The sequence below is a fragment of the Melospiza melodia genome, chromosome 1 (genome assembly GCF_035770615.1).
Source record: "Melospiza melodia melodia isolate bMelMel2 chromosome 1, bMelMel2.pri, whole genome shotgun sequence".
NCBI classification, from domain to species: domain Eukaryota; kingdom Metazoa; phylum Chordata; class Aves; order Passeriformes; family Passerellidae; genus Melospiza; species Melospiza melodia.
Genome location: NC_086194.1, coordinates 45,207,544 through 45,229,114, shown reverse-complemented (window position 1 = coordinate 45,229,114; position 21,571 = coordinate 45,207,544). Strand labels below are relative to the sequence as shown.

The window sequence follows — 21,571 nt, the reverse complement described above, 5'->3', positions numbered from 1 at the left end:
CAGAAGAGAAAGTGGTGTGGTTTAGTCTTGCAAATCTACAGACAGATGCAGCTTCCCATTTGTCGCTGAATGAAAACAAAGTGGAATGGAAAGCAACCTCAGAAAAGGAATTTGAGTTGTTTCAGCACTGTTGGTGAGAATCAAGCAGGCTCTAAGTGCTCTACATTCACTCTGCACAAATTGCCTTTCAGTAGACTTTCCAGTGACTTTAATTGTGCTATCTAACAGCCTAACACGAGTGCAACTATCTTAGCTATGGGAGTGACAGGATGATACTTCCTTTATAAGGGTGTCTGTTCATACTAATAAAAATATCCTCTATTCAGAGCAAAGCAAAAATAAACATATACACACTTCAAAGGAGAAAAGAAGAAGATAACATAACCCTAGCAAAGCAAAAGGCAGAAACTAAATTTATGGGAGAGATGAAACAAGTTATAGCAGATGGCCAAATTCATTCGTGTTCCTTAAAACACTCTGGGAAGACAGTTGGAACAAATGGTGAAAAATGTGGCAAAAGACCCTGTACAAAGAGGTGGAGTGTCCTTATAAAATACTGTGCGTGTCTGGATCTCTAGTACTGACTGATGGCTAGAGAGGTTTTGAAGTTGTTTGCACCTTAGCGCGACATTTCTGCTTTTCTAGTATTTTTCACAAAGTCTACTATTACTCAAACTGATGAACCTCTCTCTGGCAAAAAAATTAGGAATAAATTGTTACTTCAGAAGAGAATTTCAAAATGTGTTGAGTTCAAAGTTAACTTTTCAAATGCAGAACAGCTTCTGTTATAATGACAGAGGGTTTGAACAGCGTATTTCTGAGTCTTGTCCTTAAGAAAGAAAACTCATTTGAGTCAGACACAAAATTAACTCTCTCTCTCCTGGCCTTTATATTCCACAAACAACTTGTCTAGGAGGGACAGAGCAAAGCACTTGAATCGTGCTCACCCTAACTTATGATCACTTATTAACAGTGGGACATTACAGGCAGTATCCCTTCATTTTGCAAACAGTTAGAAGACTAGGATGCAAGTCTGTATCTCAGCAACTCTGGCCCAGAGTCAATATTCTGGCATAGATCTGTTCTCACTGGGAGTGTAAGTGAGCAAACTTAGCTGGGAACCAGGACATAGCCCACGTTCAGTTCTGGTGGTTCTGCCTAGGGGGGGAGAGGTAGTTACTGGAACAGCAGCAGGACACTTGGGAGCAGCAGCTTAAACCATAGTGTCAAAATGCACTGGAACTAACTCATCTGTCACTGTCTTCCCTCTCTGATTGTCAAAGTGCTTGTCCAAGCCTACAGCTTATTTTCACTGCTTTTTACTTGCTGCTCCTTTAAAACTGTTACTAATGCAGCTTGTCAAGTTTTCTTCAGCTTTATAGCAGGAGATAAAGACACTGTGCTGAGAAATAAGTGGAAGGAGGAAACACTCTTTAGTGTAAGACATAAATGGTGTTCTGCAGCTGAGTTTCCTTTTTTGTTGCTGGTGCGGGCTGTTTTCTGTAAGATGGCTAAGGAAAAAAAGAAACATTACAGAAACCTAACTTTATACAAAAGGAAACATAACAGTCAGCGAAGACTTACATAAAAGTGAGCAGAAAAACTGTTTTGAGGAATAAACACTGAAGCATCGAGTCATGTTAGCGTTCAAATCAAGCAGTGAATCTGCTCATATCACAAACTTACTCCTCCCCAGCACAGTCACCAAAACAACACAATGTCTGTCATGTACCTCCATGGCTCATGGGGTGTTAGGAGAGCATGCAACTAAGTGACAGCTTGTCCAGACACAGAATTAATGCTTGTTCTCTGCAAGTCTCTACGTACCATTCCAGGCAGCAAGTATACTTATCCATGACTGCAATCTTCTGGCTTTGTGCCCCAGAAAGCAGGGATAGCTGTGCAGTGGCACTCACCCACAAGGTGTAGGAGCCCCTGCGGCTCCCTGGAAACGTCAGCATGCTCTGGTCCGAGACGGCGCCGGACGCCAGGCCGCTGCTCCGCGACGGCGGCCATTCCAAGTCGGCCTCGGCCTGCTCGGGCTTGCTCTTCTGCTTCTTTATAATCTGCAGGGTAGGGGAGAAACGGGGTGGGAGGGGACAGAAAAATGCTGCTGTGGAAATACTGTCTGAGCCATAAAGGGAAGATCTAAATGAACCCCGTCTTAAGGAAAGCTCCCCAGGAAAAGCATTTGACTTTTTCTCTGCTCTAGCTCCAGCTCATGCAATTACTTCTCATCTGAAGTCCGACCGCTTGCAAGCACATAAGCAGCGATGCAATATATAACAGTGCCTGTAGGAATACCAGAGGTGAATTACATAAACATAGAAACCTGTTGCTACAGTAACACTTTAGCAGCATCTAAGTGTCAAGTATTTTCTCAGACAAGACTTTTTGCCAAGAAACATAAAATACAGATATGAGGGGAATTTCAAAGGCTCCCATGACACGCAGACATGTTCTAGTGAGAACAAAGAGGTCTAAGGTCTCTAGACACTATTTTTATTTTTGAAAATCTACACCATCTTAAGACAGAGAGAGCTCATGTCTCCCTACACTGACAGATTATATCCTGCTACACTTCGTTTCCACAACTGAAATACAGCTACAGAACATTATTCTATGGCATAAAAGATCTTGTTAGGCAGCTCTTGACAAAAACTAGCAATTCAAGCTTGGCTGAGAGAGGCTCTGGACTATGAAACACTCGATAAACAGACTTACTTGATAGTCTACCGTCACCCTTAAAAAGAAGACAGATTATTTTCCAGTGAGCTGCTGGCTTTTCTTGACAGCATTATAAACAACATGTTCCTCTTCTGGTGTGTGATCCATACACTGTTAAATGCCACAGTCTATACAGAGATGTGGCACCTAGCTTACTTCACATGGAAGGAAACCAACTTAGCAGAGTGGTTACTTCCCTGATAACAGGAACTTAACAGTGCTCTGTTCATGCTCATCTTGCCTTACTCCGAACTGTCCAGACAAACTCAAGGGGTATTTTTTTCCCACTAGCCCTCCACTTTCATTCTGCCAACCATGAGCTTTGCAGGGAGAAGAATGAGCTTTACTTTAAAAGCCACAAAATTCAGACACGCCAAGGGTTATGTGATTTTTGAGCTTCTCTCGCACAGCATCATTAAGAGAATTCTGTGTTAATGATTAATGCTGTTTTCTTTGAACATGTTGCAAGGTTCAGTAGACGGTATGGTCAGGTCACTGGCAAATATATCACAGGTCACAATATCTTTTAGGAAGTGATGTATATGGTCAAGAGCCATACCTCTTGACATTAGAAAACTTTGTGCCTGTGGGGAAGTGAAACACAGATGTAAAATTCCATCAAGCAAGGAACTTCGCTGCAAGAAAGGGCATCACTCAGGGAGTGGTACCTCTCAGCTTTGAATATGTAGGACATCAGGTTAGGTACTGGATTGATCTTACTTATAAACTGACGTCTGTCAGACATAGCTGATGAAGCCGACACTGTCATAGTTCATTTACTTTACTTTCTACTTTGGTGTCATTTTTTTTGTTGTTAGCAGTGTTTCAGGTCTAAAACATTGTGTTTTGGCCATTAAACATAAGGGGAAAAAGCATGCCATACCTTCTGCACAATGGTTGTGGCCAGCTCTTCTATGAGGTCCTCCTTGTGCTCCTGCAAGTAACAAGCTTCATTCTGCTTGTCCTGCATGAAAACGGATATCTGTATTTACTAAAATCCCATAAAAACAGTCTTCCCACAGAAAACATATAGACTGGGAAATGGGTAATATGCCCTACTGGCACTGTGGGAAAAAATGACAGGCCTGTCAAAAAGCGCATGTCACCTTCTGGAATGCAATGTGCGTCTTGGATACCAGTTCATAAAATCCATGCCCAACTCCTTAGGTATATCATGAGAAAGTCACTACTTCAAAAGTGGTTCTCCTTTATAGCATTACCCAAATTAAAAGAAACACGATTGTCCTATTTAAATTATACTTTTTTTTTTAAAGTGTTACCAGGCTGTCACTGTAGGTTTCTGCCTTAGAAATAGCTTCTTCCACTGCTTCCTCTGCAACACGTAAGGCCACAGCAAGGGTATCCATCATGCTGTGTCCTAGATGAAGAATAAGATAAAATACCATGTTCTTTATATATGTACATTTTGCATAATGAGCTCCAAAATTCAGACTGATATTCTGGACACATATTCCAGTCTTAAATTGTTCATGAAAAAGTTATTTCCTCAATCCATAAATATGCACAGTGAAATAAAAAAGACAGAGAAATTTGTTGCAATCTCTAAGTTTCTGTCTAAATGTAAATCTTAGCTACAATAAAACATGATATATTTCATGTTGCTTATTTTAGACTGCAGCAAAATAATTTGGAGGAAATAATTGAAAGAAGATTTGTGAAGTTCCTTTAAGCAGGAACAACAAAATTTAGGAAAGAGAATGAAAAAAATATATGAGCACAGGAAAGGAAATGGGAGGGAAGTAACAAAACCTGATCATTAAGAAAATCACACTAGAATAGGCATGTACTAAGTGTAATGCTGAAGCAAGATGTCCCAGCATGGTACACAAGAGTCTTGCTGAATGATTCTGACAAAACATTGTTGGACCTGTGGGCAAGACTTCCCAGCACTCTAAGCTACTTGCCCAGTAATTCAAAGTGTAAGGACTACTTTTCAACCAAATGAGATTTTAGCAGCATACCTTCTGTCTGTTGGTAGAAGGTAGAGTCACTGCCACAAATGCTTCCTTCATTCTCAAAGCTGCCTTCATACAGACTTCCTTCTGCTAAAAAGGACAGAATCATGTGTTACTATAAGAAGCACCCATTAATAACCAAGGCGTTATTAGATTAGAATATTCACTCAAGATATGATGGCACTGCACACAATGGGGGATAACTGGAAAATTCCTCCTAGCTGTTGCTGTTGGATAAATCATGACTGCAGCAGCTTTTGTACAAAACATGACTGCTTTCATCTCAAAGACTTCTCATTCATTTTGAATAGAAAAAACTATTACTACAGTAAAAAAGAAAAAAAGAAGCTACCAGGCATAAAACTTACATGGCAGAAGTTAAGTACAGGGAATTTGACTTTACTATGACATTTGGTGTAGAAATAGATTCTCCATTTTAAAGGGCAATGCTGTATAAATAAAGCAAAACCCAGACACCTATACTAGTATTTATCTTCAAAGGGAACAAACGGTTTACCTAACAGTCACAGGGATAGCAGAAGAAAGTTAGCAATGACATTTAGAACAAAGGCCTTCCTTAGAAAGGTCTCACCGAGAGTGCACATGCCACTGCAACTCATCATTGCATCGTTCACACTTCCATTCAAGCACTGAGACTATGGCTAAAAAAAGGCAATACATCTTATAAAAGTTGGGGAGCATCCCTGGCCACAGTTTTTACTTTCATTGTCCCACTTGTGCCCTAACTGAAACAAGATTTGCTTGTCCTCACATAAATTTGTTCTCAGTTGTTAAGGAATCTTCTCAAGAAATGCAAATTTTTTACCCCAAAAGGAAAAACAGTATTAAATCACAATTTAATAACTAGGTTTCTTGTTCCTAGAAGCTTTTATGTCAGTTTTCATAATAAACACCTAAAATTTCCACTCAGGACTAGAGAGTCTACTTACCATCCTATACTTACCATAAAAAGACAAAGGAAGGACTACGGAAGAGTAACAGTCTCTTTACAAATTTTTAAAAGAATTACAAGAATAAATTATCTGGTTCAATAAATCCAGTGAAATGCCAAATAATCAGCTAGCTGTGTTCTAAGTAACTTGCTGAATTTACCAGTATGACACCAAGCTTCACTTCTTCAAACCCATTTTCTGACTCCAATCACTCTTCTTATGGGGTGGGGCATTAGAAGAGCATAGTTAGGAGTGAATCGTGTCATCACTCAAAAAGTTGTTGCCAATACTTTATCAGTATCTTTTACCTATTTACAAACATCAATACAAAAATAAAACATGGCCAGTTTCAGATCCTTAAGCATGCAAAACTCTAAGTAAGGAAATGTCAGTTTTGGTCAACTTGGATACTGAATGTATCTCATGTTAATCAAATTTTGCTTCAAACACTGCAGGAATATGTCTATGGTCAAATGTTGAATGCAAAATTATTTTATCATTCTTTGACTACTCAGAACTGAAAAATGTGGGACACAAGCTAGAATATAAACTGCAATTTACTTTATAGACAGTTCTTCTGTATCAGTGACATAATTCAGATTAAACATTGTTTGAATTCTTAAACAGCTCTCTAGACACTTCATCCTTTTCTCTCTCCACTGAGGTATTTCTTTCACAAACACGAAAATTGTGTTTAAAAAACTCTCTTGAAATAATCTCAGAATTTCCATTGTCTCAGCTTCTGTGTTAGAGCAGATAAGAATAAATCTTATAAGAAGTCAACAAAGCTGTTCTTACCTATTGTATCAGGACAAAGTCCACTCTCTAGTCTATGCTTCTTGTACAAGTTCTTCAGGACCTTGGCACTTCCAAAACACTTAAAGCGGCTTTTAACATTATTATAGTACCAATCCAGAGACTGGGTCCTTAGGAGCCTAAAACAGAAAAATAAACTACGTATTTGGAATGATTCTACAACAAATAAATGTGGGAAAAAATATTTTAGGCCTCAGATCACAAACCTATTAATTCCTGGATACTTTCTTTATTGTTTGTACTTTGCAAGTATCTGGTATGCTACAGCAAGGAAAAAAACCATTTACTTATGGTTAAGCTGTAAGTAAATATCTTTTTCACATTACTCAAGGGTTTATTTGGTTTTGGTACTATCAGAGGAGGTTGTCTCCCCTTTTACATTATAATGCTCACACTACAACCTCTTATAAAATACAAACAAGCCTTGAAACAGCACAGGGCTTAAAAACGGCCTTCAATTACAGAGATTTATAGATAACGTAAGAACACAAGCCCATCAATGTGCCACAAAACCCCTCCATTTACATAAAAATACATCAGTGCTTTCATCTGGGTAAAACAATTAGCAGACAAAGCCTAACAGAGGACCTCAGAGCAGAATGAGCCGAAGTCTGCCTTCTCACTTTCCACAGGAAGCGTCACTGACAAAAGTAATTCATCTTAACAGACTTGTCCCCAGAGCTCAGACTCTTTATAAAGCCACGAGATACTGGCAAGCCCTGTATTGTTTCCAGTGTGGCATGTGGCAACTTGCTCCACCTGTACCTTCAGCAGTGCAGGGAGAGAACCTGTGCCACATTCCCAGGCAAAAACAGCTTCAGGGTGACTGCAGGGAAATCCACTGCAGACCTGTACATTTCCCACTGAGGATGTCACTGGGGGGAATCCTAGGGTTCTATCTATAAATTAAAGCTGATTTATTCTTAACAGCAGATTTAGGAGAACAAAAGGCTAAAGTCAGTGCCCAGTGTCAATATATGAACCCCTAAAGAAATTGTGTCACCACCAGGAGGGCCAGATTCTCAGCATTTCCAGACTTCAACATATATAGATGATTTAACCCCATTTTTTAAACCTAGAGACACGCTGAAAAACAAAATAAAATTACAGTCTCACTGTCACCTTTACATTTTCCTTCAGGGACTCTGAACTTTTCTTTGTAAAGTGCAAGGCAAGAGACAATGAACAACTTTTGTTTTGTCACCTACTTACAGACTAGAAATGTAGTTCTTAATCAGCACCACCAAACCTCAGGAGATTCTCAGTAACCAACAAACAAACAAACATGCTGAGCCTGGGGGGTTCAACTACATGTTTCCATGTAGTTCCAGACTTTTATGATAAAAATGAACATCCACTTCATGAAAATCAGAACATCATTATATAGTCCACTTGTCTGTCATCACCAGAAAGTGCTTAGTAACAAACACCAGCAGTGGAAAATTAAAAATAAAAATCACTGAAGCCTATCATATTCAAACTGTGAACCCTTAAAGTTTCATTAGCTGCTCTACAGAAGACAACTGAAGAAAAAGCTCATAATGGAACAGAAGCCTATTTTTTCTGCATTCTGTCTCAGCAATTAGATGCAGGAGAGATGTTTACAGATAATATAAGAATATTAGCCCTCTAACATCTATTTGCACAGTAATATCCCAAGCCTAACTATGGTTCCCAGGAGGTTGATTAGTTCCAATATTCACCACTGTACAAATATTACTAACATGTGACATGGGCAAAAATCTTTTGTTGGGTGTTTTTTTTTTGGAAAACATCCTTACATGTGGTGCAGAAACTACTCTGATGAAACAAAGTATCCAGAGCACAAACAATGGGAAGGATGCCTTGGTCTGTCTGTGAAGTACAGGGTTTCTGAATCCCCATAATGTTGCCACTAAGAGACCTGCTATGATGCCTGTCCAAGACCTGACCCACTGACCAAAGCTTCACTGTGGTGCAGTGATGAATCTGATGGAGAGAAATTTCTCTCCCAAACCTGCAATTCTTAGGCCTTTTGAGAACCTGCCTCCTTTGTGGGCAGGAAACAATTGCTCTCATATAAACTACATCAGAATATTGTCTTCTTCTTTCTGAATTTCTGTCACTTTTGTCCTCTGAGTTTTTACAGAACCTGACAGGGTAAGATTTCAGTCAATAGCACAGAGTCACTATCATTATGAAGGATAAAAGGATATGGCTTAGCAGGAGCTATTGACCAGAAAGGATGCTCTTCTGCCCAGTAAATGCAGTGTTCTCCATGCTGTCCACAAAAAAGTATTGCAGCACCATCACTACTAGGGGACTCACAGTACTGGGAGTCCTCAAATGCATTGTTTTAGGGCTTTGAAGATCCTCACTAACTCCCTCAGCATGTTTACCAAGTAACCTCAGCTGCACCAGCTCTGAATGCTAAACTTGTCATCTTGGAAGCCAAGTAGACCTAGTTCTTAATATTCAGACAGAATGACAAGATTAAAAAAAAAAGAGAGAGTCACCTATCTCTGAATGCTCTGTGAGTTAGGATAGCCAGTTATGAATGCTGACCTGTCAGCTTGGGAAAACAAAAGATGTGATTCATTGCAAGCTTGCTTCCTCATCTTTTTCCCTGTGTCACCATGTTTTTCTGGGTTTGATCAATACTACTTGTATAAAAGCAGAAAGTTAACAGCACTGGTTTTTTGATGAGGTGAGAATGCTTTGCAACTAAAAGAGGTTTTTTATTTCTAATGATAATATTTTCTGTACGTGAACTCCGGAAGAGTCAAAAGGATAGAGAGTATATATCTCAAAGCAACCATGAAAGGAGATGCTTGCCTCTTTGTACTAGTTAATCTGGTGTAAACACAAGGATTTTTTTATTTCTTTTTTTTTTTTTAGGTTTCCTCATTGCTGCAGGATTAACACTTTGTGAGTAATCTAATCATTTCATGCTTCTCTCCTATGAGCTGGAGAGCTACCAACACTCCAAATCTATGCCTAGGTCCTGAACATGTTTTATAACAGATTACAATGCCTCCTTTAAAGCTTTTCAGCCTCTTAACTTTCACATAAGTCACAATGTCCCTACTGATTCCTCCTACAGAGAAAGGATTTGGAGAAGAGAGAACTTCTCTTATAGATACTAAAATAAAGGACTCACTCAAAAGAGAAATAAGAGCATTTTCACCTCATTTCAAAATCCTTTAATGCTGACCTATATTTTAAAGATGTTTCCTGCAAAAGCGGTCCATGAGTCGAGAATAATGAAAGCCTGCGACAGTGCTAGCATTAAATTGTTGGAATGAAACACTTCCCTTATTAGCCTCAACAGAAAGTATGCAAGTTCTCTCTGTGAAATAAAAATCTCACACTTAAAGGATATTATTTGTCTGAATTTAAAGCAGCAAGACTGGTTGAAGCCATTTTTTGTTCTTTATGTGCAACAAAGACTGTTCTGTCTTTATTGAAAAATAGCTTTAAACACTAAGGACATTCTTTATGTTATATAATATTGCCACGGATTTGAGTTGCATTTTGAAGTGCTTTTGGCAGAGGAAAATACTGTGATTTTAAAATTCTGTCTTATTAGAAAGTGTGAAAGCCAGGAAAATGCTTTTGATTTAACATTAAAACTTGAACAAGTACTATAAAGCCCGTCCTTTTTTAGTGCCATAATGTCTTTGTCTTAATCAAGCAGCACCATGAGAAGGGATAAGCCCATTAAAATCTTTGCAATTTTTATTCAATACACTTCTCACCTGAAGCACCCAAATAGTCAAGTTCTAGCCTTTCCTTCAGGAAAAAAAGTACACCAGCTGTGTTGTGAAGTGGGGACATGAACCACCTCCCTCATTATCAGTGATGACCAGAAGACAATCACATGTAAGACATCTCTCACACAGTACTCAAAACATAGGAGATTCTTTAGTGTCTGATTTACCTCTTTAATTCTTTTTTCTTCTATAAAGTTGAGAGGTTTTACTTGGTGTAAAGGCAATATGAAGCTTCTGCAAGTACTTTTCTCTAAAAGGTAGTACCAATTTAGTATGTAAGACCTTAATCTCTATTCATAATACAAAGAAGGGTTTTACAACCACATTTTTTCCATGCTTTTGTTTTCCCATGAACTCTGTAAGAAGTTTCCCCTCACAAGATGAACTAGTCACTTACTGAGCAGCAGTCTAGTTTCTCTAAGTCAGGAAGTGCTTCCTGAAATCTTACAAACACTTCATTCGTCAGGGTGAACACATAATCACTTGGATTTTCCTTGCTAGTCAGTACTTTCACTGGAAAATGAAGCCTCCTTTTTTAGTTTTTCATACCTGCCTCAAGAAATCTTCCATAGTTTTGTGCTGACACTAGGCCAGTAAAGTATTCTAGTCCCTCAAATGCCATCCCGTGCTTCTCCTACTGCACCCATAACCTACTACAACACTCAGCCTTAGGTTACTCGAGATCTGCATTCAGCAAGTGATTAGTTTCACTCAGGAACGGAGCAGCTTTACAATTCTTGGACTTTTTACTTTTGCAGATGTGACAATTTTTTAAAATTAAGAAACTTTAAAAAGCCGATCAAACCCCCTCTTTGAAATACAGGACTATGCACGGGTCAGAACTGCTCATCTGTGGGAAGGCTCCAAAGCACAACACAACCACATCAAACTTAAGAAATATTAGAAATGCAAATCGTCAGCAGAAGAGCAACATAAATGTTTAGTTTTCACTCTTTGAAAGCATTCCCTGGGCTCACTGAACTGCCTGGAGGCTCAGCAGGAGCCAAGTGATGGAGGGGGTGGGAGCCAGGATAAGACTGACTACTGAGCTCTGTCAGAGCTGGGACACTGGGGGACATGACTCCCCCAGAGCAGCCCTGCTCAGCCAGATGCTGGGCTGGAGAAAGAGCCGTGCTGCAGTTAAACATTCCTGCCTTTAACCCTGATGTTTCCCCACAGATGGGTGACTGCTGCTGTGGGACTGACATCCTTTGAAGCCTTGGTCCCTCCTGGGGAGCTGCACATCCATGTCCCCCTGGCTGCAGTAGTGCCATGTTATGCATCAGTGCTTGGGAAACTCCAGCTACTACAGACTAAGCTGTGACAGGCACGCTGCCCGTCACAGCCCCTGCCACGGGCTCTCTCCCTGTACTGACTCACACGCAATATGAAGCTCAAGGCCTTTGTTTCCATTTCCCAGCACGAAGTGGCCTCAACCTGGTGCCCCAAGAAACAATTAAGATTTAACCTGTCACTTCTTATTTACTGGTTTTGAAGTAAAATTGCTTCAAACTCAACATCCTGAACTATTGTTTCTCTGCCAATAGCAATATTTGCTTTTTCCTTTGGGCTGATACTTTAGAGCTTGTAATGTACTGCTTGTTATAAATTGTTGAATTAAAGGCTTTTAGTTTCTTTCAGTTTCAATGAAATCAAACCTACTTCCAGGTTCACCTTCATTCGCCTCAGGATGAATCATTATAACACATGAATATCGTACCAATGCTCAGTTTTTTAAAAATCAGACTTAAAGCCCCACATATATTGAGAAAGTTCAGCACCCTGAAGCCCTAAACAGGATCTTTGGCCAAGCTCATGTTATTTCAAGAGGGCACTTCCCTGATTGTTTTACATCTATCCCCTGCTTATGAAAGGCAGTTATTCACACAGGAAAAACAGTTCCTAATCATTTATCCCAGCACACCATTGTTAACTCTTTGTGACACTTCCTTCCCAAGCCTTAAGATGAAATCCAATTTATTTTCTTCTTGATGGCATTCTTCAGGTCACCCATCTCTCAAGAAGTGCTGTTCCAGAAAATGCCTTCCTCCAATTACCCACAGCAAAGGGCTGTACACAGATTACACTGTGACAGGTCAAAGTACAGCACACTGAGCCATGCAGGTGTGTCACAGGAAAGGCCACGGCAGGGCACAATTAATTCACTCTGTGCAGTCAGCAAAATCCAACTAACAGCAGAGGGGAGACTCTCTTGAGTCAAAGCACCTACCCCAGAATGAAAACTGTCTACCCCACTGAAAACATCATCTGTCTTTCTCACAAGGGGAACAAAACAACTGTGCATGTCCCTGGCAGTGAAATCAAGACTTTCCTGTGCAGCAGACATGAACCTGGCCCAGTAACTGCACTGCAGGCTACAGTAGGTTAATTACTCAGAGAGCTCAACCACCAGGACAGTACCACATAGGGTATTTCCTAAAAATCCACATTCTCCTAACCATTGAGAAGTTTGCTGCTTCAGTTTGGGTTTTTAAATTTTAACGTGGAACAACACATAGGAAATAACAAATGAAGGTTAGCAGAGAGGAAGCAAAGATTGGTTTGTTTATGAAAGATAGCAGTATGTGCAACCCTCAAATTGGTCATTGTCTCCTTTACCTTTGAAATCAGCAGTCAAGAAGTTGGATGAGGGAAACAGAGTAGGTTTTATGCAGAAAACCTACATATACTTCATGAATGGAAGAAAGACAAAAACTTGTGACAAGTTCACCTAATGCTGGTTATTGAGGGAAGTATTAAAACCTCTACCACCCTGGCCCTTTAAACCAAGTCTCAGTGCCTTTCCAAAGGGACATGACAAGGACTGCTCACAGCAGCATGTGCCAAAGTGCAGGAATCACTTGCTGTGTTATGAAGCAGGTCACAGTAAGTGACTGCTGGTTCATAAAAATAAGATACTGAGTCATACTAGCTCAAATAAAAGGCTCACCTAGCCTTGTACTCTGTGTCTGGCCACTGGAAATGACATGGAAGAGATGGCAGGAAAGCTCCTGTAAGCAGAGACTCTGCCTTCAGCACACTCAGCACTGGTCAGTTCAGGATTCTGTGCTTGACACTACAGCAACCAAGGCCTCAAAAGACACATATGGATGGACTTATATTCCATACATTTGGCTCTACTTCACCTGAATCTTGGCGTACATCTGGCCCATTCAAAGCTCTCTGACAATCAGAGTCTGCAGTCACTTGCCATACAGGGATGCTTTGCCTTTCTTCACTTTAACATCTACCTCCTAATTATCTGGATGCCCCATACATGCCTTGTCATGAGATGCTGCAGCAAAGCTGTGTAACACCAGCATGCAAAACTGGGGAGAAAGCTTTAGTGAAAATACAGGCATTGTACAACAGCTGAGGAAAACCAGCAAGTAATGTGCTGGTTTCAAATTGAGTTAAAGTTTGTGTAGAATCACATTTCCCTCTACTGAGTAACATTTCAAAGCTCACTAAAAAAGCAGAAATATCTTAAATACGTGGTATGCAAAATCCACTAACCCCTTCTCCATTCACAGATGTTTCTCTGTACCATAGGTTTTTTACTTATATGCCCAGTGGTAGACTGATCTAATCTACTCTATGTTAAAATAAACCATGAGATTGCTGATCCTTAAACACATCATTCAATTATTGGACAGCAATCAGTATGAAAAAATCAGAAGTCACACATGTGCCTCTAACAGCCTTTTTGAAAACTAGAAAGGAGAAGATACAGCACCTCTCGTGATAAGAAAATCACAGACTTAGCTCATGTTTTATTAAATAAAAGAAAAAAAGAGAAAGATTGATTGATATTTGTAATCTTTGTGCTAGTCTTTCCTCCAGTAGGAAAACAGACACAAGAGTAGAACATGTCAGCGTTTAACTAAGCTATTTTGCCCTGTATTTTCCCTGTGAGGCTGTAGGTCACAATTCCCTGGCTCACAAATAAATGTGTATTTGACATATTAGCATGACCTGCTGCTCACAGAAACCATGTTTTGTTTTAGGGTAACCCAAGTGAAATACAGATTTTGCAGCAGTTATTAAAGTCAATTTTTAAAAAGAAGAGGGTTTTCAAACCCAGTGGTTCACTGTAATTTAGCTGAGTATAAACTCCAGGGGTGAAAACATGATTGTGGAGAGCTAACAACAGTTACAGCAGTGACCTAAGAAGGGGAAGGACCTCTCTTCAGGCATCTACCAGCAGTAAAAGATGTAAGAGGCCACATCCAATACAGCTCCTGACATTATCTCAGCATGAGCTAATAAAAGTTTGCCATAACAATGTGCTTATAAAAATGTTTGCCATGTCTTTCAGCCATTAGTGAATGTTCTTTCCCCATTTTTGCCCTGTAAAGAGAGTCTCAGTTAACTGGTATTTATTTATTCAGAGCTGACTTGTGAACTGTAAAGTTCAAAAGGCTGCATTGCAGGGGAGCTTGCAGTAAAGTTACTGCTGCTTTCACGCCTCTCTGGCAGGGCTCTAGGCCATAAAAACAGTGGGATCACATTGGTGTTCACCTTGCCCCCAAACATTATGAGCTACACCTCTATCACTCCCTGCAGATACACAGGCAGCCTGTTCGTAATGACTGCTGATGCTGCAGAGCTCCTCAGCCATCCACCAATGTTTTCCTATCCTAATGCTGAAAGGTTTTCTTAACATTTAAGCTGAGCCTTCCTTGTTTCTATTTAAACAAGACAGTTTAAGATGTTTGCTCTTTTCCCTTCTACTTTTTTTTTTTTTTTTTAAGAAAAAAAGGCTAATGAATCCTGTTTCATCCCAGATCGTGTTTTCTAGTCATCCAGTCATTCCCACTGTTTCTCCCCCTGTGATGAATAAGAAAATATCCAAGTGGTCTGTATGGTTCTTTAAACACAGACCCAGAACAGATAACCAGAGGCCACACCAGCACTCTTTCATGAACACCAAATATGACTGTGGGGATGTGACTCTGCACAGCGCAGTCCCAGTGGATGTCAGCCCACACTGAGAGCACCAGATATGCCACCCTGATCCTGAATCTGGGCTACACAATGCCCTGAGTCACTCATCCCTCAAAGTCCTGCTGAGACTACAGCCACAGAAATTGCCAACTCTTTAGAAAGAGCTGGTCAAACTAAGTGAAGGCTATTTTCAATTCACTTTTTCTTTAAACCTGTAATTACATGGATGATGCTTTCTTAAATGAGGTTTAAAGTGTCTCTCACTGGCACTCAGTTGTTAGCACCTTGTTACTGATCAGCAAATGACTCTGCCACATAAGGGAACCATGAAGCCTGTCCCTCACAAGGAGCCTTATGGCCATATCCATAACACTACCAACTCCACCTGCAAAAAAAGCCCAGGTCTCCTCATCTGACTCTGGCTTTCACTTCTGGGTTGATCGGTAATAATCCCCAGACGTTACTGCCAGCCAGTGTAGATCATTCAGCGGCCAAAACCAGTCTGCAGTCCCCGTCACCACAGGGGTAAATGCAAAGAGAGAACTTGTCCCCTTCTTTTCTCAGCCCTTCTAGGTGTTTCATTCAATGCCTGGAAATTTCTTCCTCACCACACTACCAAGTATTTCCCTGGTAAGTCTTTCATTAAAATGCAGATCTTTGCACAGCTCATTAATACTACCTGTCAACCCTCATGAAAATTAAGTAAGAAACCACTGGATATTTGAAACTGAGTGGAAACAAGTCCAAACCACTCTGTAAAAGCTGGAACATTCAGATACTGCACAAATGAAACATTCCACATGTTCGCTTCAAAGTGCTTTTTTCAGGAATCATTCCCGATATTTGTATATGATCCACAGAATTTATGCATGACGCAAAAATCATAAAAATAAAAAATATTACCTCTGAAACAATTCTTCCCCCTTAAGTAATTTCACTCAGAAATTTAATTTAATGTAAAATTTTTGTTTTGTTTCTTTTTTCCCCTCATCTTTATTTGCAATAAAATACATTTTTAATATCGCAGAATTTTTCAAAGGAAAGGAATTTTATATCCTGGCCATCTGGTACCAGATATTTTCCTAGGCAAATCATAAGAATTAATCAATACCGCATCATTAGTGAATTTATGACACTCTCAGGCACACAACATGTTAAAGCAAAAGGCAAATAAACATGAATCAAAACAAGTTATTACAGCTACACTGAACACACATATATTGGCCGTCCCTGTCATATTTGTTTCTACTTGCTACAATGCATCAGTCTAATTTTTATTTCCGATTTCTGAAAGGAGACACACAGAAAGAACAAAAATCCACACTGACAGTACCTCAAAATGAATGCATCCTGCTGCTTTTCTTAAGAAACAACAACAGCAACAGATACTCATAAATTCTCAATTGGAGAGGCATTCGTTTCCTGCTGTGCTATTACTGCAAATTTATCCTTTGCACCTACCTACTGAAGTGAACAAAAATTCATACGGAAACCTTATGTAAATAAACTTCTGAATGCAGAGAGCAACATCAACACACCCTCAGGAACATCTGCTCATTGAACTTTACATTCATGCTACTGAAACAAAAGTTATTTATAGTCAAAATACAACTGAATATAAATGGCTAAGAATAAATGCACCATTCACTCATCCATATGAGAAATGTTTTCCATAACCACAGCAGATACCAAATGAAACTACAGAGCATAAAGTCACTTTGATTAGTTACTCAGATTACCTAAGTGAAGGCTTTTCTTGCTGTAAACTTCATTTTTAATCCACAGATTCTTGAAAAACAGGTGAAGAATGTTAAAAGTAAAGTCGATGAAGCATAAAAATTTTCACAAACAAGATACAAACTCTGCCCCATCAGAAAAAAAACAGCAGAGGATAAACCATGCAAATTAATTCTGTAATCCTGATTAGAAAAATACGCAGGGCTTTTAATATAGAGCTCAAGAACACCAAAAAGATAACAATCCTCTGCTGGAGGGTCTGTTTCTGTTCTCATATTTGGAGAAAGCTGTGAACAAACAGCTGTGAAATGCCAGCAAAGATGAGAAGATTCATCACCACGCAAAATCAAAGAGAAAGCTGGGCTCATTGCAAGATTATTTAGGGAAGAAAGAAAGAAGGAAAAAAAAAAGTGAAAAATAATATTAAAAATATTTTGCTGGTGAGTGAAGAGATGCAATTTCAGTTCCTATCTTTTGTACTGGTTACCTCACCCCACAAGCCCAACTTCTGCTGGAGTAGGCTGCACTGCTTTTTTCCAGGAGCTGTGCACACAGTGACTCCACGAGCCCTTTGTGAGACGACACTCTTGTTGCTCTGCAGCTCCACAAGCCGCAAAAGCTTCAGGAACACACTGGAGGCACTGCTGTGCTATCCAGCAGGAGCATGACAATTCCAAATCTTCCCATGCAGGTCCCTCGCTGGGAGGTGTAAGGAAAGTATTTCCTTGCTACCTACCCTCCTGTTGTGGTAGGAGGAAGAATTAGATGGAGTGATGTTGCACCCAGGACAGCAACTATCCAGACAAGATTCAGGTGTTTATCCAGCAGTTCAAGCAAGGAGGTTCCCTTGAATTACACTGAAAAATGGGCAGAAGTAGAATAGCTGGCCAGCCCCAGGAGGTGGGCTCAGTCACTCACTGCACCTCAGCAGCTCTTCCCAAATGGACCAAGGGCAACCCAGCAGAGAGTATCTGCTGCTGAGCAAGGGTACTCTACTGCTGTGAGCATCCCAAGCATCCTGAATGTGCCTCCTAAGTTACTTACCACTCCATTTCTGCTTTTCTATCTGTTGTGCTACTTCTGCATGGAGCTCACTGATTAAACCTTTAAAACACCCAGGGCATGACTGTTGGGATTTTTTTTTTCTTTTATAATAATTTCTTTTCAAACCAACTCCACAGTCACTGCATTTAAAATGGTGAGGTTTTCTGGGCTGCACAGAAAATATTTTTAGTTAGAAGCTTTATTGTGCAAGCTGTCTAGCAGTCTGACAAAAGCTAAATTCCAGCTTACAGCTGAAAACCGTAGGAAAAATTCCAAAGCCTATATAAATTATACAAATGAGACTTTAATCCCAGCTGGCCTTACTAACAGGGGCTCTACATCTGGGCACACATACAAATGTAGTTTTCATATGGATTTTCAGTTACTTGAATAATGAAAAATGAAAAAAAAAAAAAAAAAAAAAAAAACCAAACCAAACCCAAATCTCTGTTTTTATAAATGCTTGTATCAGAGTAATAAAAAAACCAAGCACAAATTAGCCAGACTGTCAGAGAAATACAGCTGTTTCTCAAAACTGCTCCTGCTTCTGGGTAAAATTGATCAGCTGTCCAGAGGATTCACTTCCCTAACAGCAGAAATCTTCAAAGCCATACAATCCTCCTGCCTTCTCCAAGGCCAGCTTATTCTCATCTGCACAAGGCAGGGCGTATCCTCACAGGGCCACCCAGCTGGGAAAAGATGCATGTGATATCAGCAAGTTTGATCACTAAGAAAAAATGGGAGGAACTAGAAGAATCAGTGCATGAACAGGAGGGATGGAAACAAGAGGAGCTGCAAAGCTGCCCTGGTCATGCACACGTTGATGCCAGTGTGCAGTGTCCCTTTGAGTCCCTTGGTGCCAGCCTTCAGCTGCTGGCAGTGAATGGAGTGCAAACATCAAAGCCCTCCTCAGCTACATCCACAAGCCTCAGCAGAGAAGAGCCCCTGCTTCACTCACAGAAGAAATCCACACCAGGAATTTCTGAGTTCCCATCAAACTGCAATTAATGTCTCGCAGATGAAGGATTTATGTTATTTGGCCCAGATGTCTCTTCCTATTTTAACTGCATAAAGTATCACTATATAGCTTTTCGTCTCTCATTGAGGGAAACCCACAGAGGTCATTTTGAAGAATAAGGAAATCAAGTTCTTTCTAACATTTTTCCAAACATGTTGCTTAAGCCCATAGTGAAGACAGGGATTTAATGCAGAATTGCAGCATAGAGACACTTGTGTAGTTTCACCTGGCAGCGGCAGAGGAGGCCACACTGCAATAACAGGAGGCATCTTGGTGATCACAGGGAGAGATGGATGGAGCCAACAGAAGCCATTTCTCATTTCTCAGGCATCATTTACTCTCACCTCTCTTCAAGGGAGACAGAATTTAGGCCAATTCTCAAGCAGAACTCCTCTCACAGAGAAGAGGAAATTGACAGCACTTTTTTGAGGAAGCAATCCTAGTCACTAGGATCTCCCACTGAGCAGGCTGGCTGTAGTCTGAACTACCAGCTGCTAATATGGCTCATGACAGAAGCTGCTAAATGGCTGCTGAGCCCTAGTGGGTTGGAGACAGAGGGGGGAGCATGTCTGTCTACCCTCTACAGCTAAAGTAGATGCCTTAAAAACATGGAAATCTTCCTTCTTTGCACATATGTGGCAATTTTGTGAGTCACCATAGGTAACTTCATGCTGCTCCCCCCTTTTTCTTGTCATCCTTTTTTCTCCATTCTTCTTCCTTTACTTGGGGCAATGTGAAGGTAGGATAAATTATTTGCTTGCATAACTGAAGACAAATTGGCAGAGTACTAGGGCAGGCAGGCAGAAGGCAATGCCTTAAGAATGTTCCCAGTGTATGTGCTGGTTCATTAACAAACCAACCTTCTTTTAGGAGGTCAGACTACAAGAACTCACCCAGCCAGCAGAACCAAGGATATGAAATGTCCAGTATACATACTGCTTAAATTTTATGCCACAGAGGGTGCAATTCTGCATTTACCCTGTTACAAAGACAGTGCAGATGCTAAAGTAATTTCCATTACACAAATGTCTATGAGAAAATAATTAAATTACAATTATTTAAGGATGCTCTTATGGATTGGGCACACATATTTTCAACCAAAACAATTTTAAAATTATTTTGGACACAGAAAACCATTAAAAGAATCATATAATTGAGACACAGAAAAGATTAGTCTTTAAGATGACAGATTAATCTATAAGGAGTCATATGGATACATTAAATCTGGTAACTGTAAAGAAAAGTGAAAACATAAAACCAATTATTTATTCTAGATATGAAACAAACAAATAAATACGGACTAGTCAAGGGTGTTTCCCCTCCACTTTCCTTTAGTTATGATGAACTTTCATTAAAAAAATATTCTTTCTCATTTCCTTCATAAGCTCATTTTTGAAAAAGACTACAGACCTCAGGAGTAGAAACACCAGGGAAGGAGGAAAAACACAAAAATCTGAAAAAAAATGCACATGACTTTGAGTTTCAAGATGGCAAAAAAGGTAATTCTTCTCCACCAGTCCCCAAAACTAAGAGGCTATATTAATTTCAAGTATCAGGAGTATCTATCTACTTTCAGCAAATTAAGTAAAATAATAAAAGGATCTACACGGATATTTGACTCCTAGAATGAATCATACCTTGAATAATGACAGGTTAATAGTGCTGCTTTAAAATATTTGGGTATTATACATCTAATCCATCTCAATACTATTAAATAACACAATCTGAGATAATAACAACAAACACTCTGCAAGCTGCAACAATAGGATTACTTATTAAGTATAGTGAAAACAAAAACACAGGTAGTGAAAAGAGATTTTCCAGAAAATGTCTAGAAACAGAGTTAAAACAAAGAACTTCTTTAATAAAGAGTAACCAAAGTATTTTTTTCAGGTCAGAGCCAGCTACTAATCCTGTGATACAACCTATGATCCAACTCCTAATTTTTTTAGAGGTTAACTCTGTAAGGGAAAAAGTGCAACAATTCCATGGTAGATAAAGCAGCTAGTTAAAATATTTTACATAGACATTTTATATGTTTTTTTTACTACTCTTTACAATCAATAACTATATACAATATACCACAGTAAGTTTCTAATAACTTACTACCTCATTGACAATAACACCATAATTTTAAAGCAATTAAGATCTCCAAAAGGCAGCCAACCAAAATCACAAGTAGCAAATAAAATAAAGGGCCAAATATGCTTTAAATTCACTGAAGCACCAAAAGACTTGCTTCCAGTTACTTTGGAAATCAATGAGAAAGGAATTCATATATCTTGACTCTAAGGCTTGTGTTTTCCACTCAAGTTGACCCCTCTCCAATTCTGAGCCAATAAACATTTGTCTTAAAGCTCCATTTTCATATCTGAAATTTGTTCAGATTAGATATTTTACATGAGATGCTTGTGTTGAAGAGAAAAGGAAACCAACACTCAAAATCTTCACGCATGAAGAACTGTGAGTGAGATCAAAGGGTTGAATAAGAGAGTGTGACAATGCATGCAATCTCCTTCCAAATCCACTAGACAAGCAGCATATCTGAACTTGGAAACAGCCTTCAGCCAAGGATTTTGCAGATTGTTTAGTTAAGATATA

At 39.5% G+C, this 21,571-nt stretch overlaps 1 protein-coding gene across 7 annotated transcripts in view; it reads right to left on the bottom strand.

Moving 5' to 3' along the window:
* The window catches only part of MYRIP (myosin VIIA and Rab interacting protein), a 205,673-nt gene that overhangs the window by 47,785 nt on the left and 136,317 nt on the right, over positions 1-21,571 (bottom strand). For 4 of the 7 annotated variants that reach the window (XM_063156288.1, XM_063156333.1, XM_063156308.1 and 1 more), the window contains exons 4-8: positions 6,455-6,591; positions 4,710-4,793; positions 4,008-4,105; positions 3,611-3,691; positions 1,917-2,066 (exon numbers count right to left, since the gene is read on the bottom strand). In XM_063156288.1, the coding sequence (XP_063012358.1) occupies positions 1,917-2,066; positions 3,611-3,691; positions 4,008-4,105; positions 4,710-4,793; positions 6,455-6,591 (550 nt within the window). The remainder of the gene's footprint in view (positions 1-1,916; positions 2,067-3,610; positions 3,692-4,007; positions 4,106-4,709; positions 4,794-6,454; positions 6,592-21,571) is intronic. The other 3 variants (XM_063156299.1, XM_063156325.1, XM_063156341.1) reach the window with 1 other exon arrangement.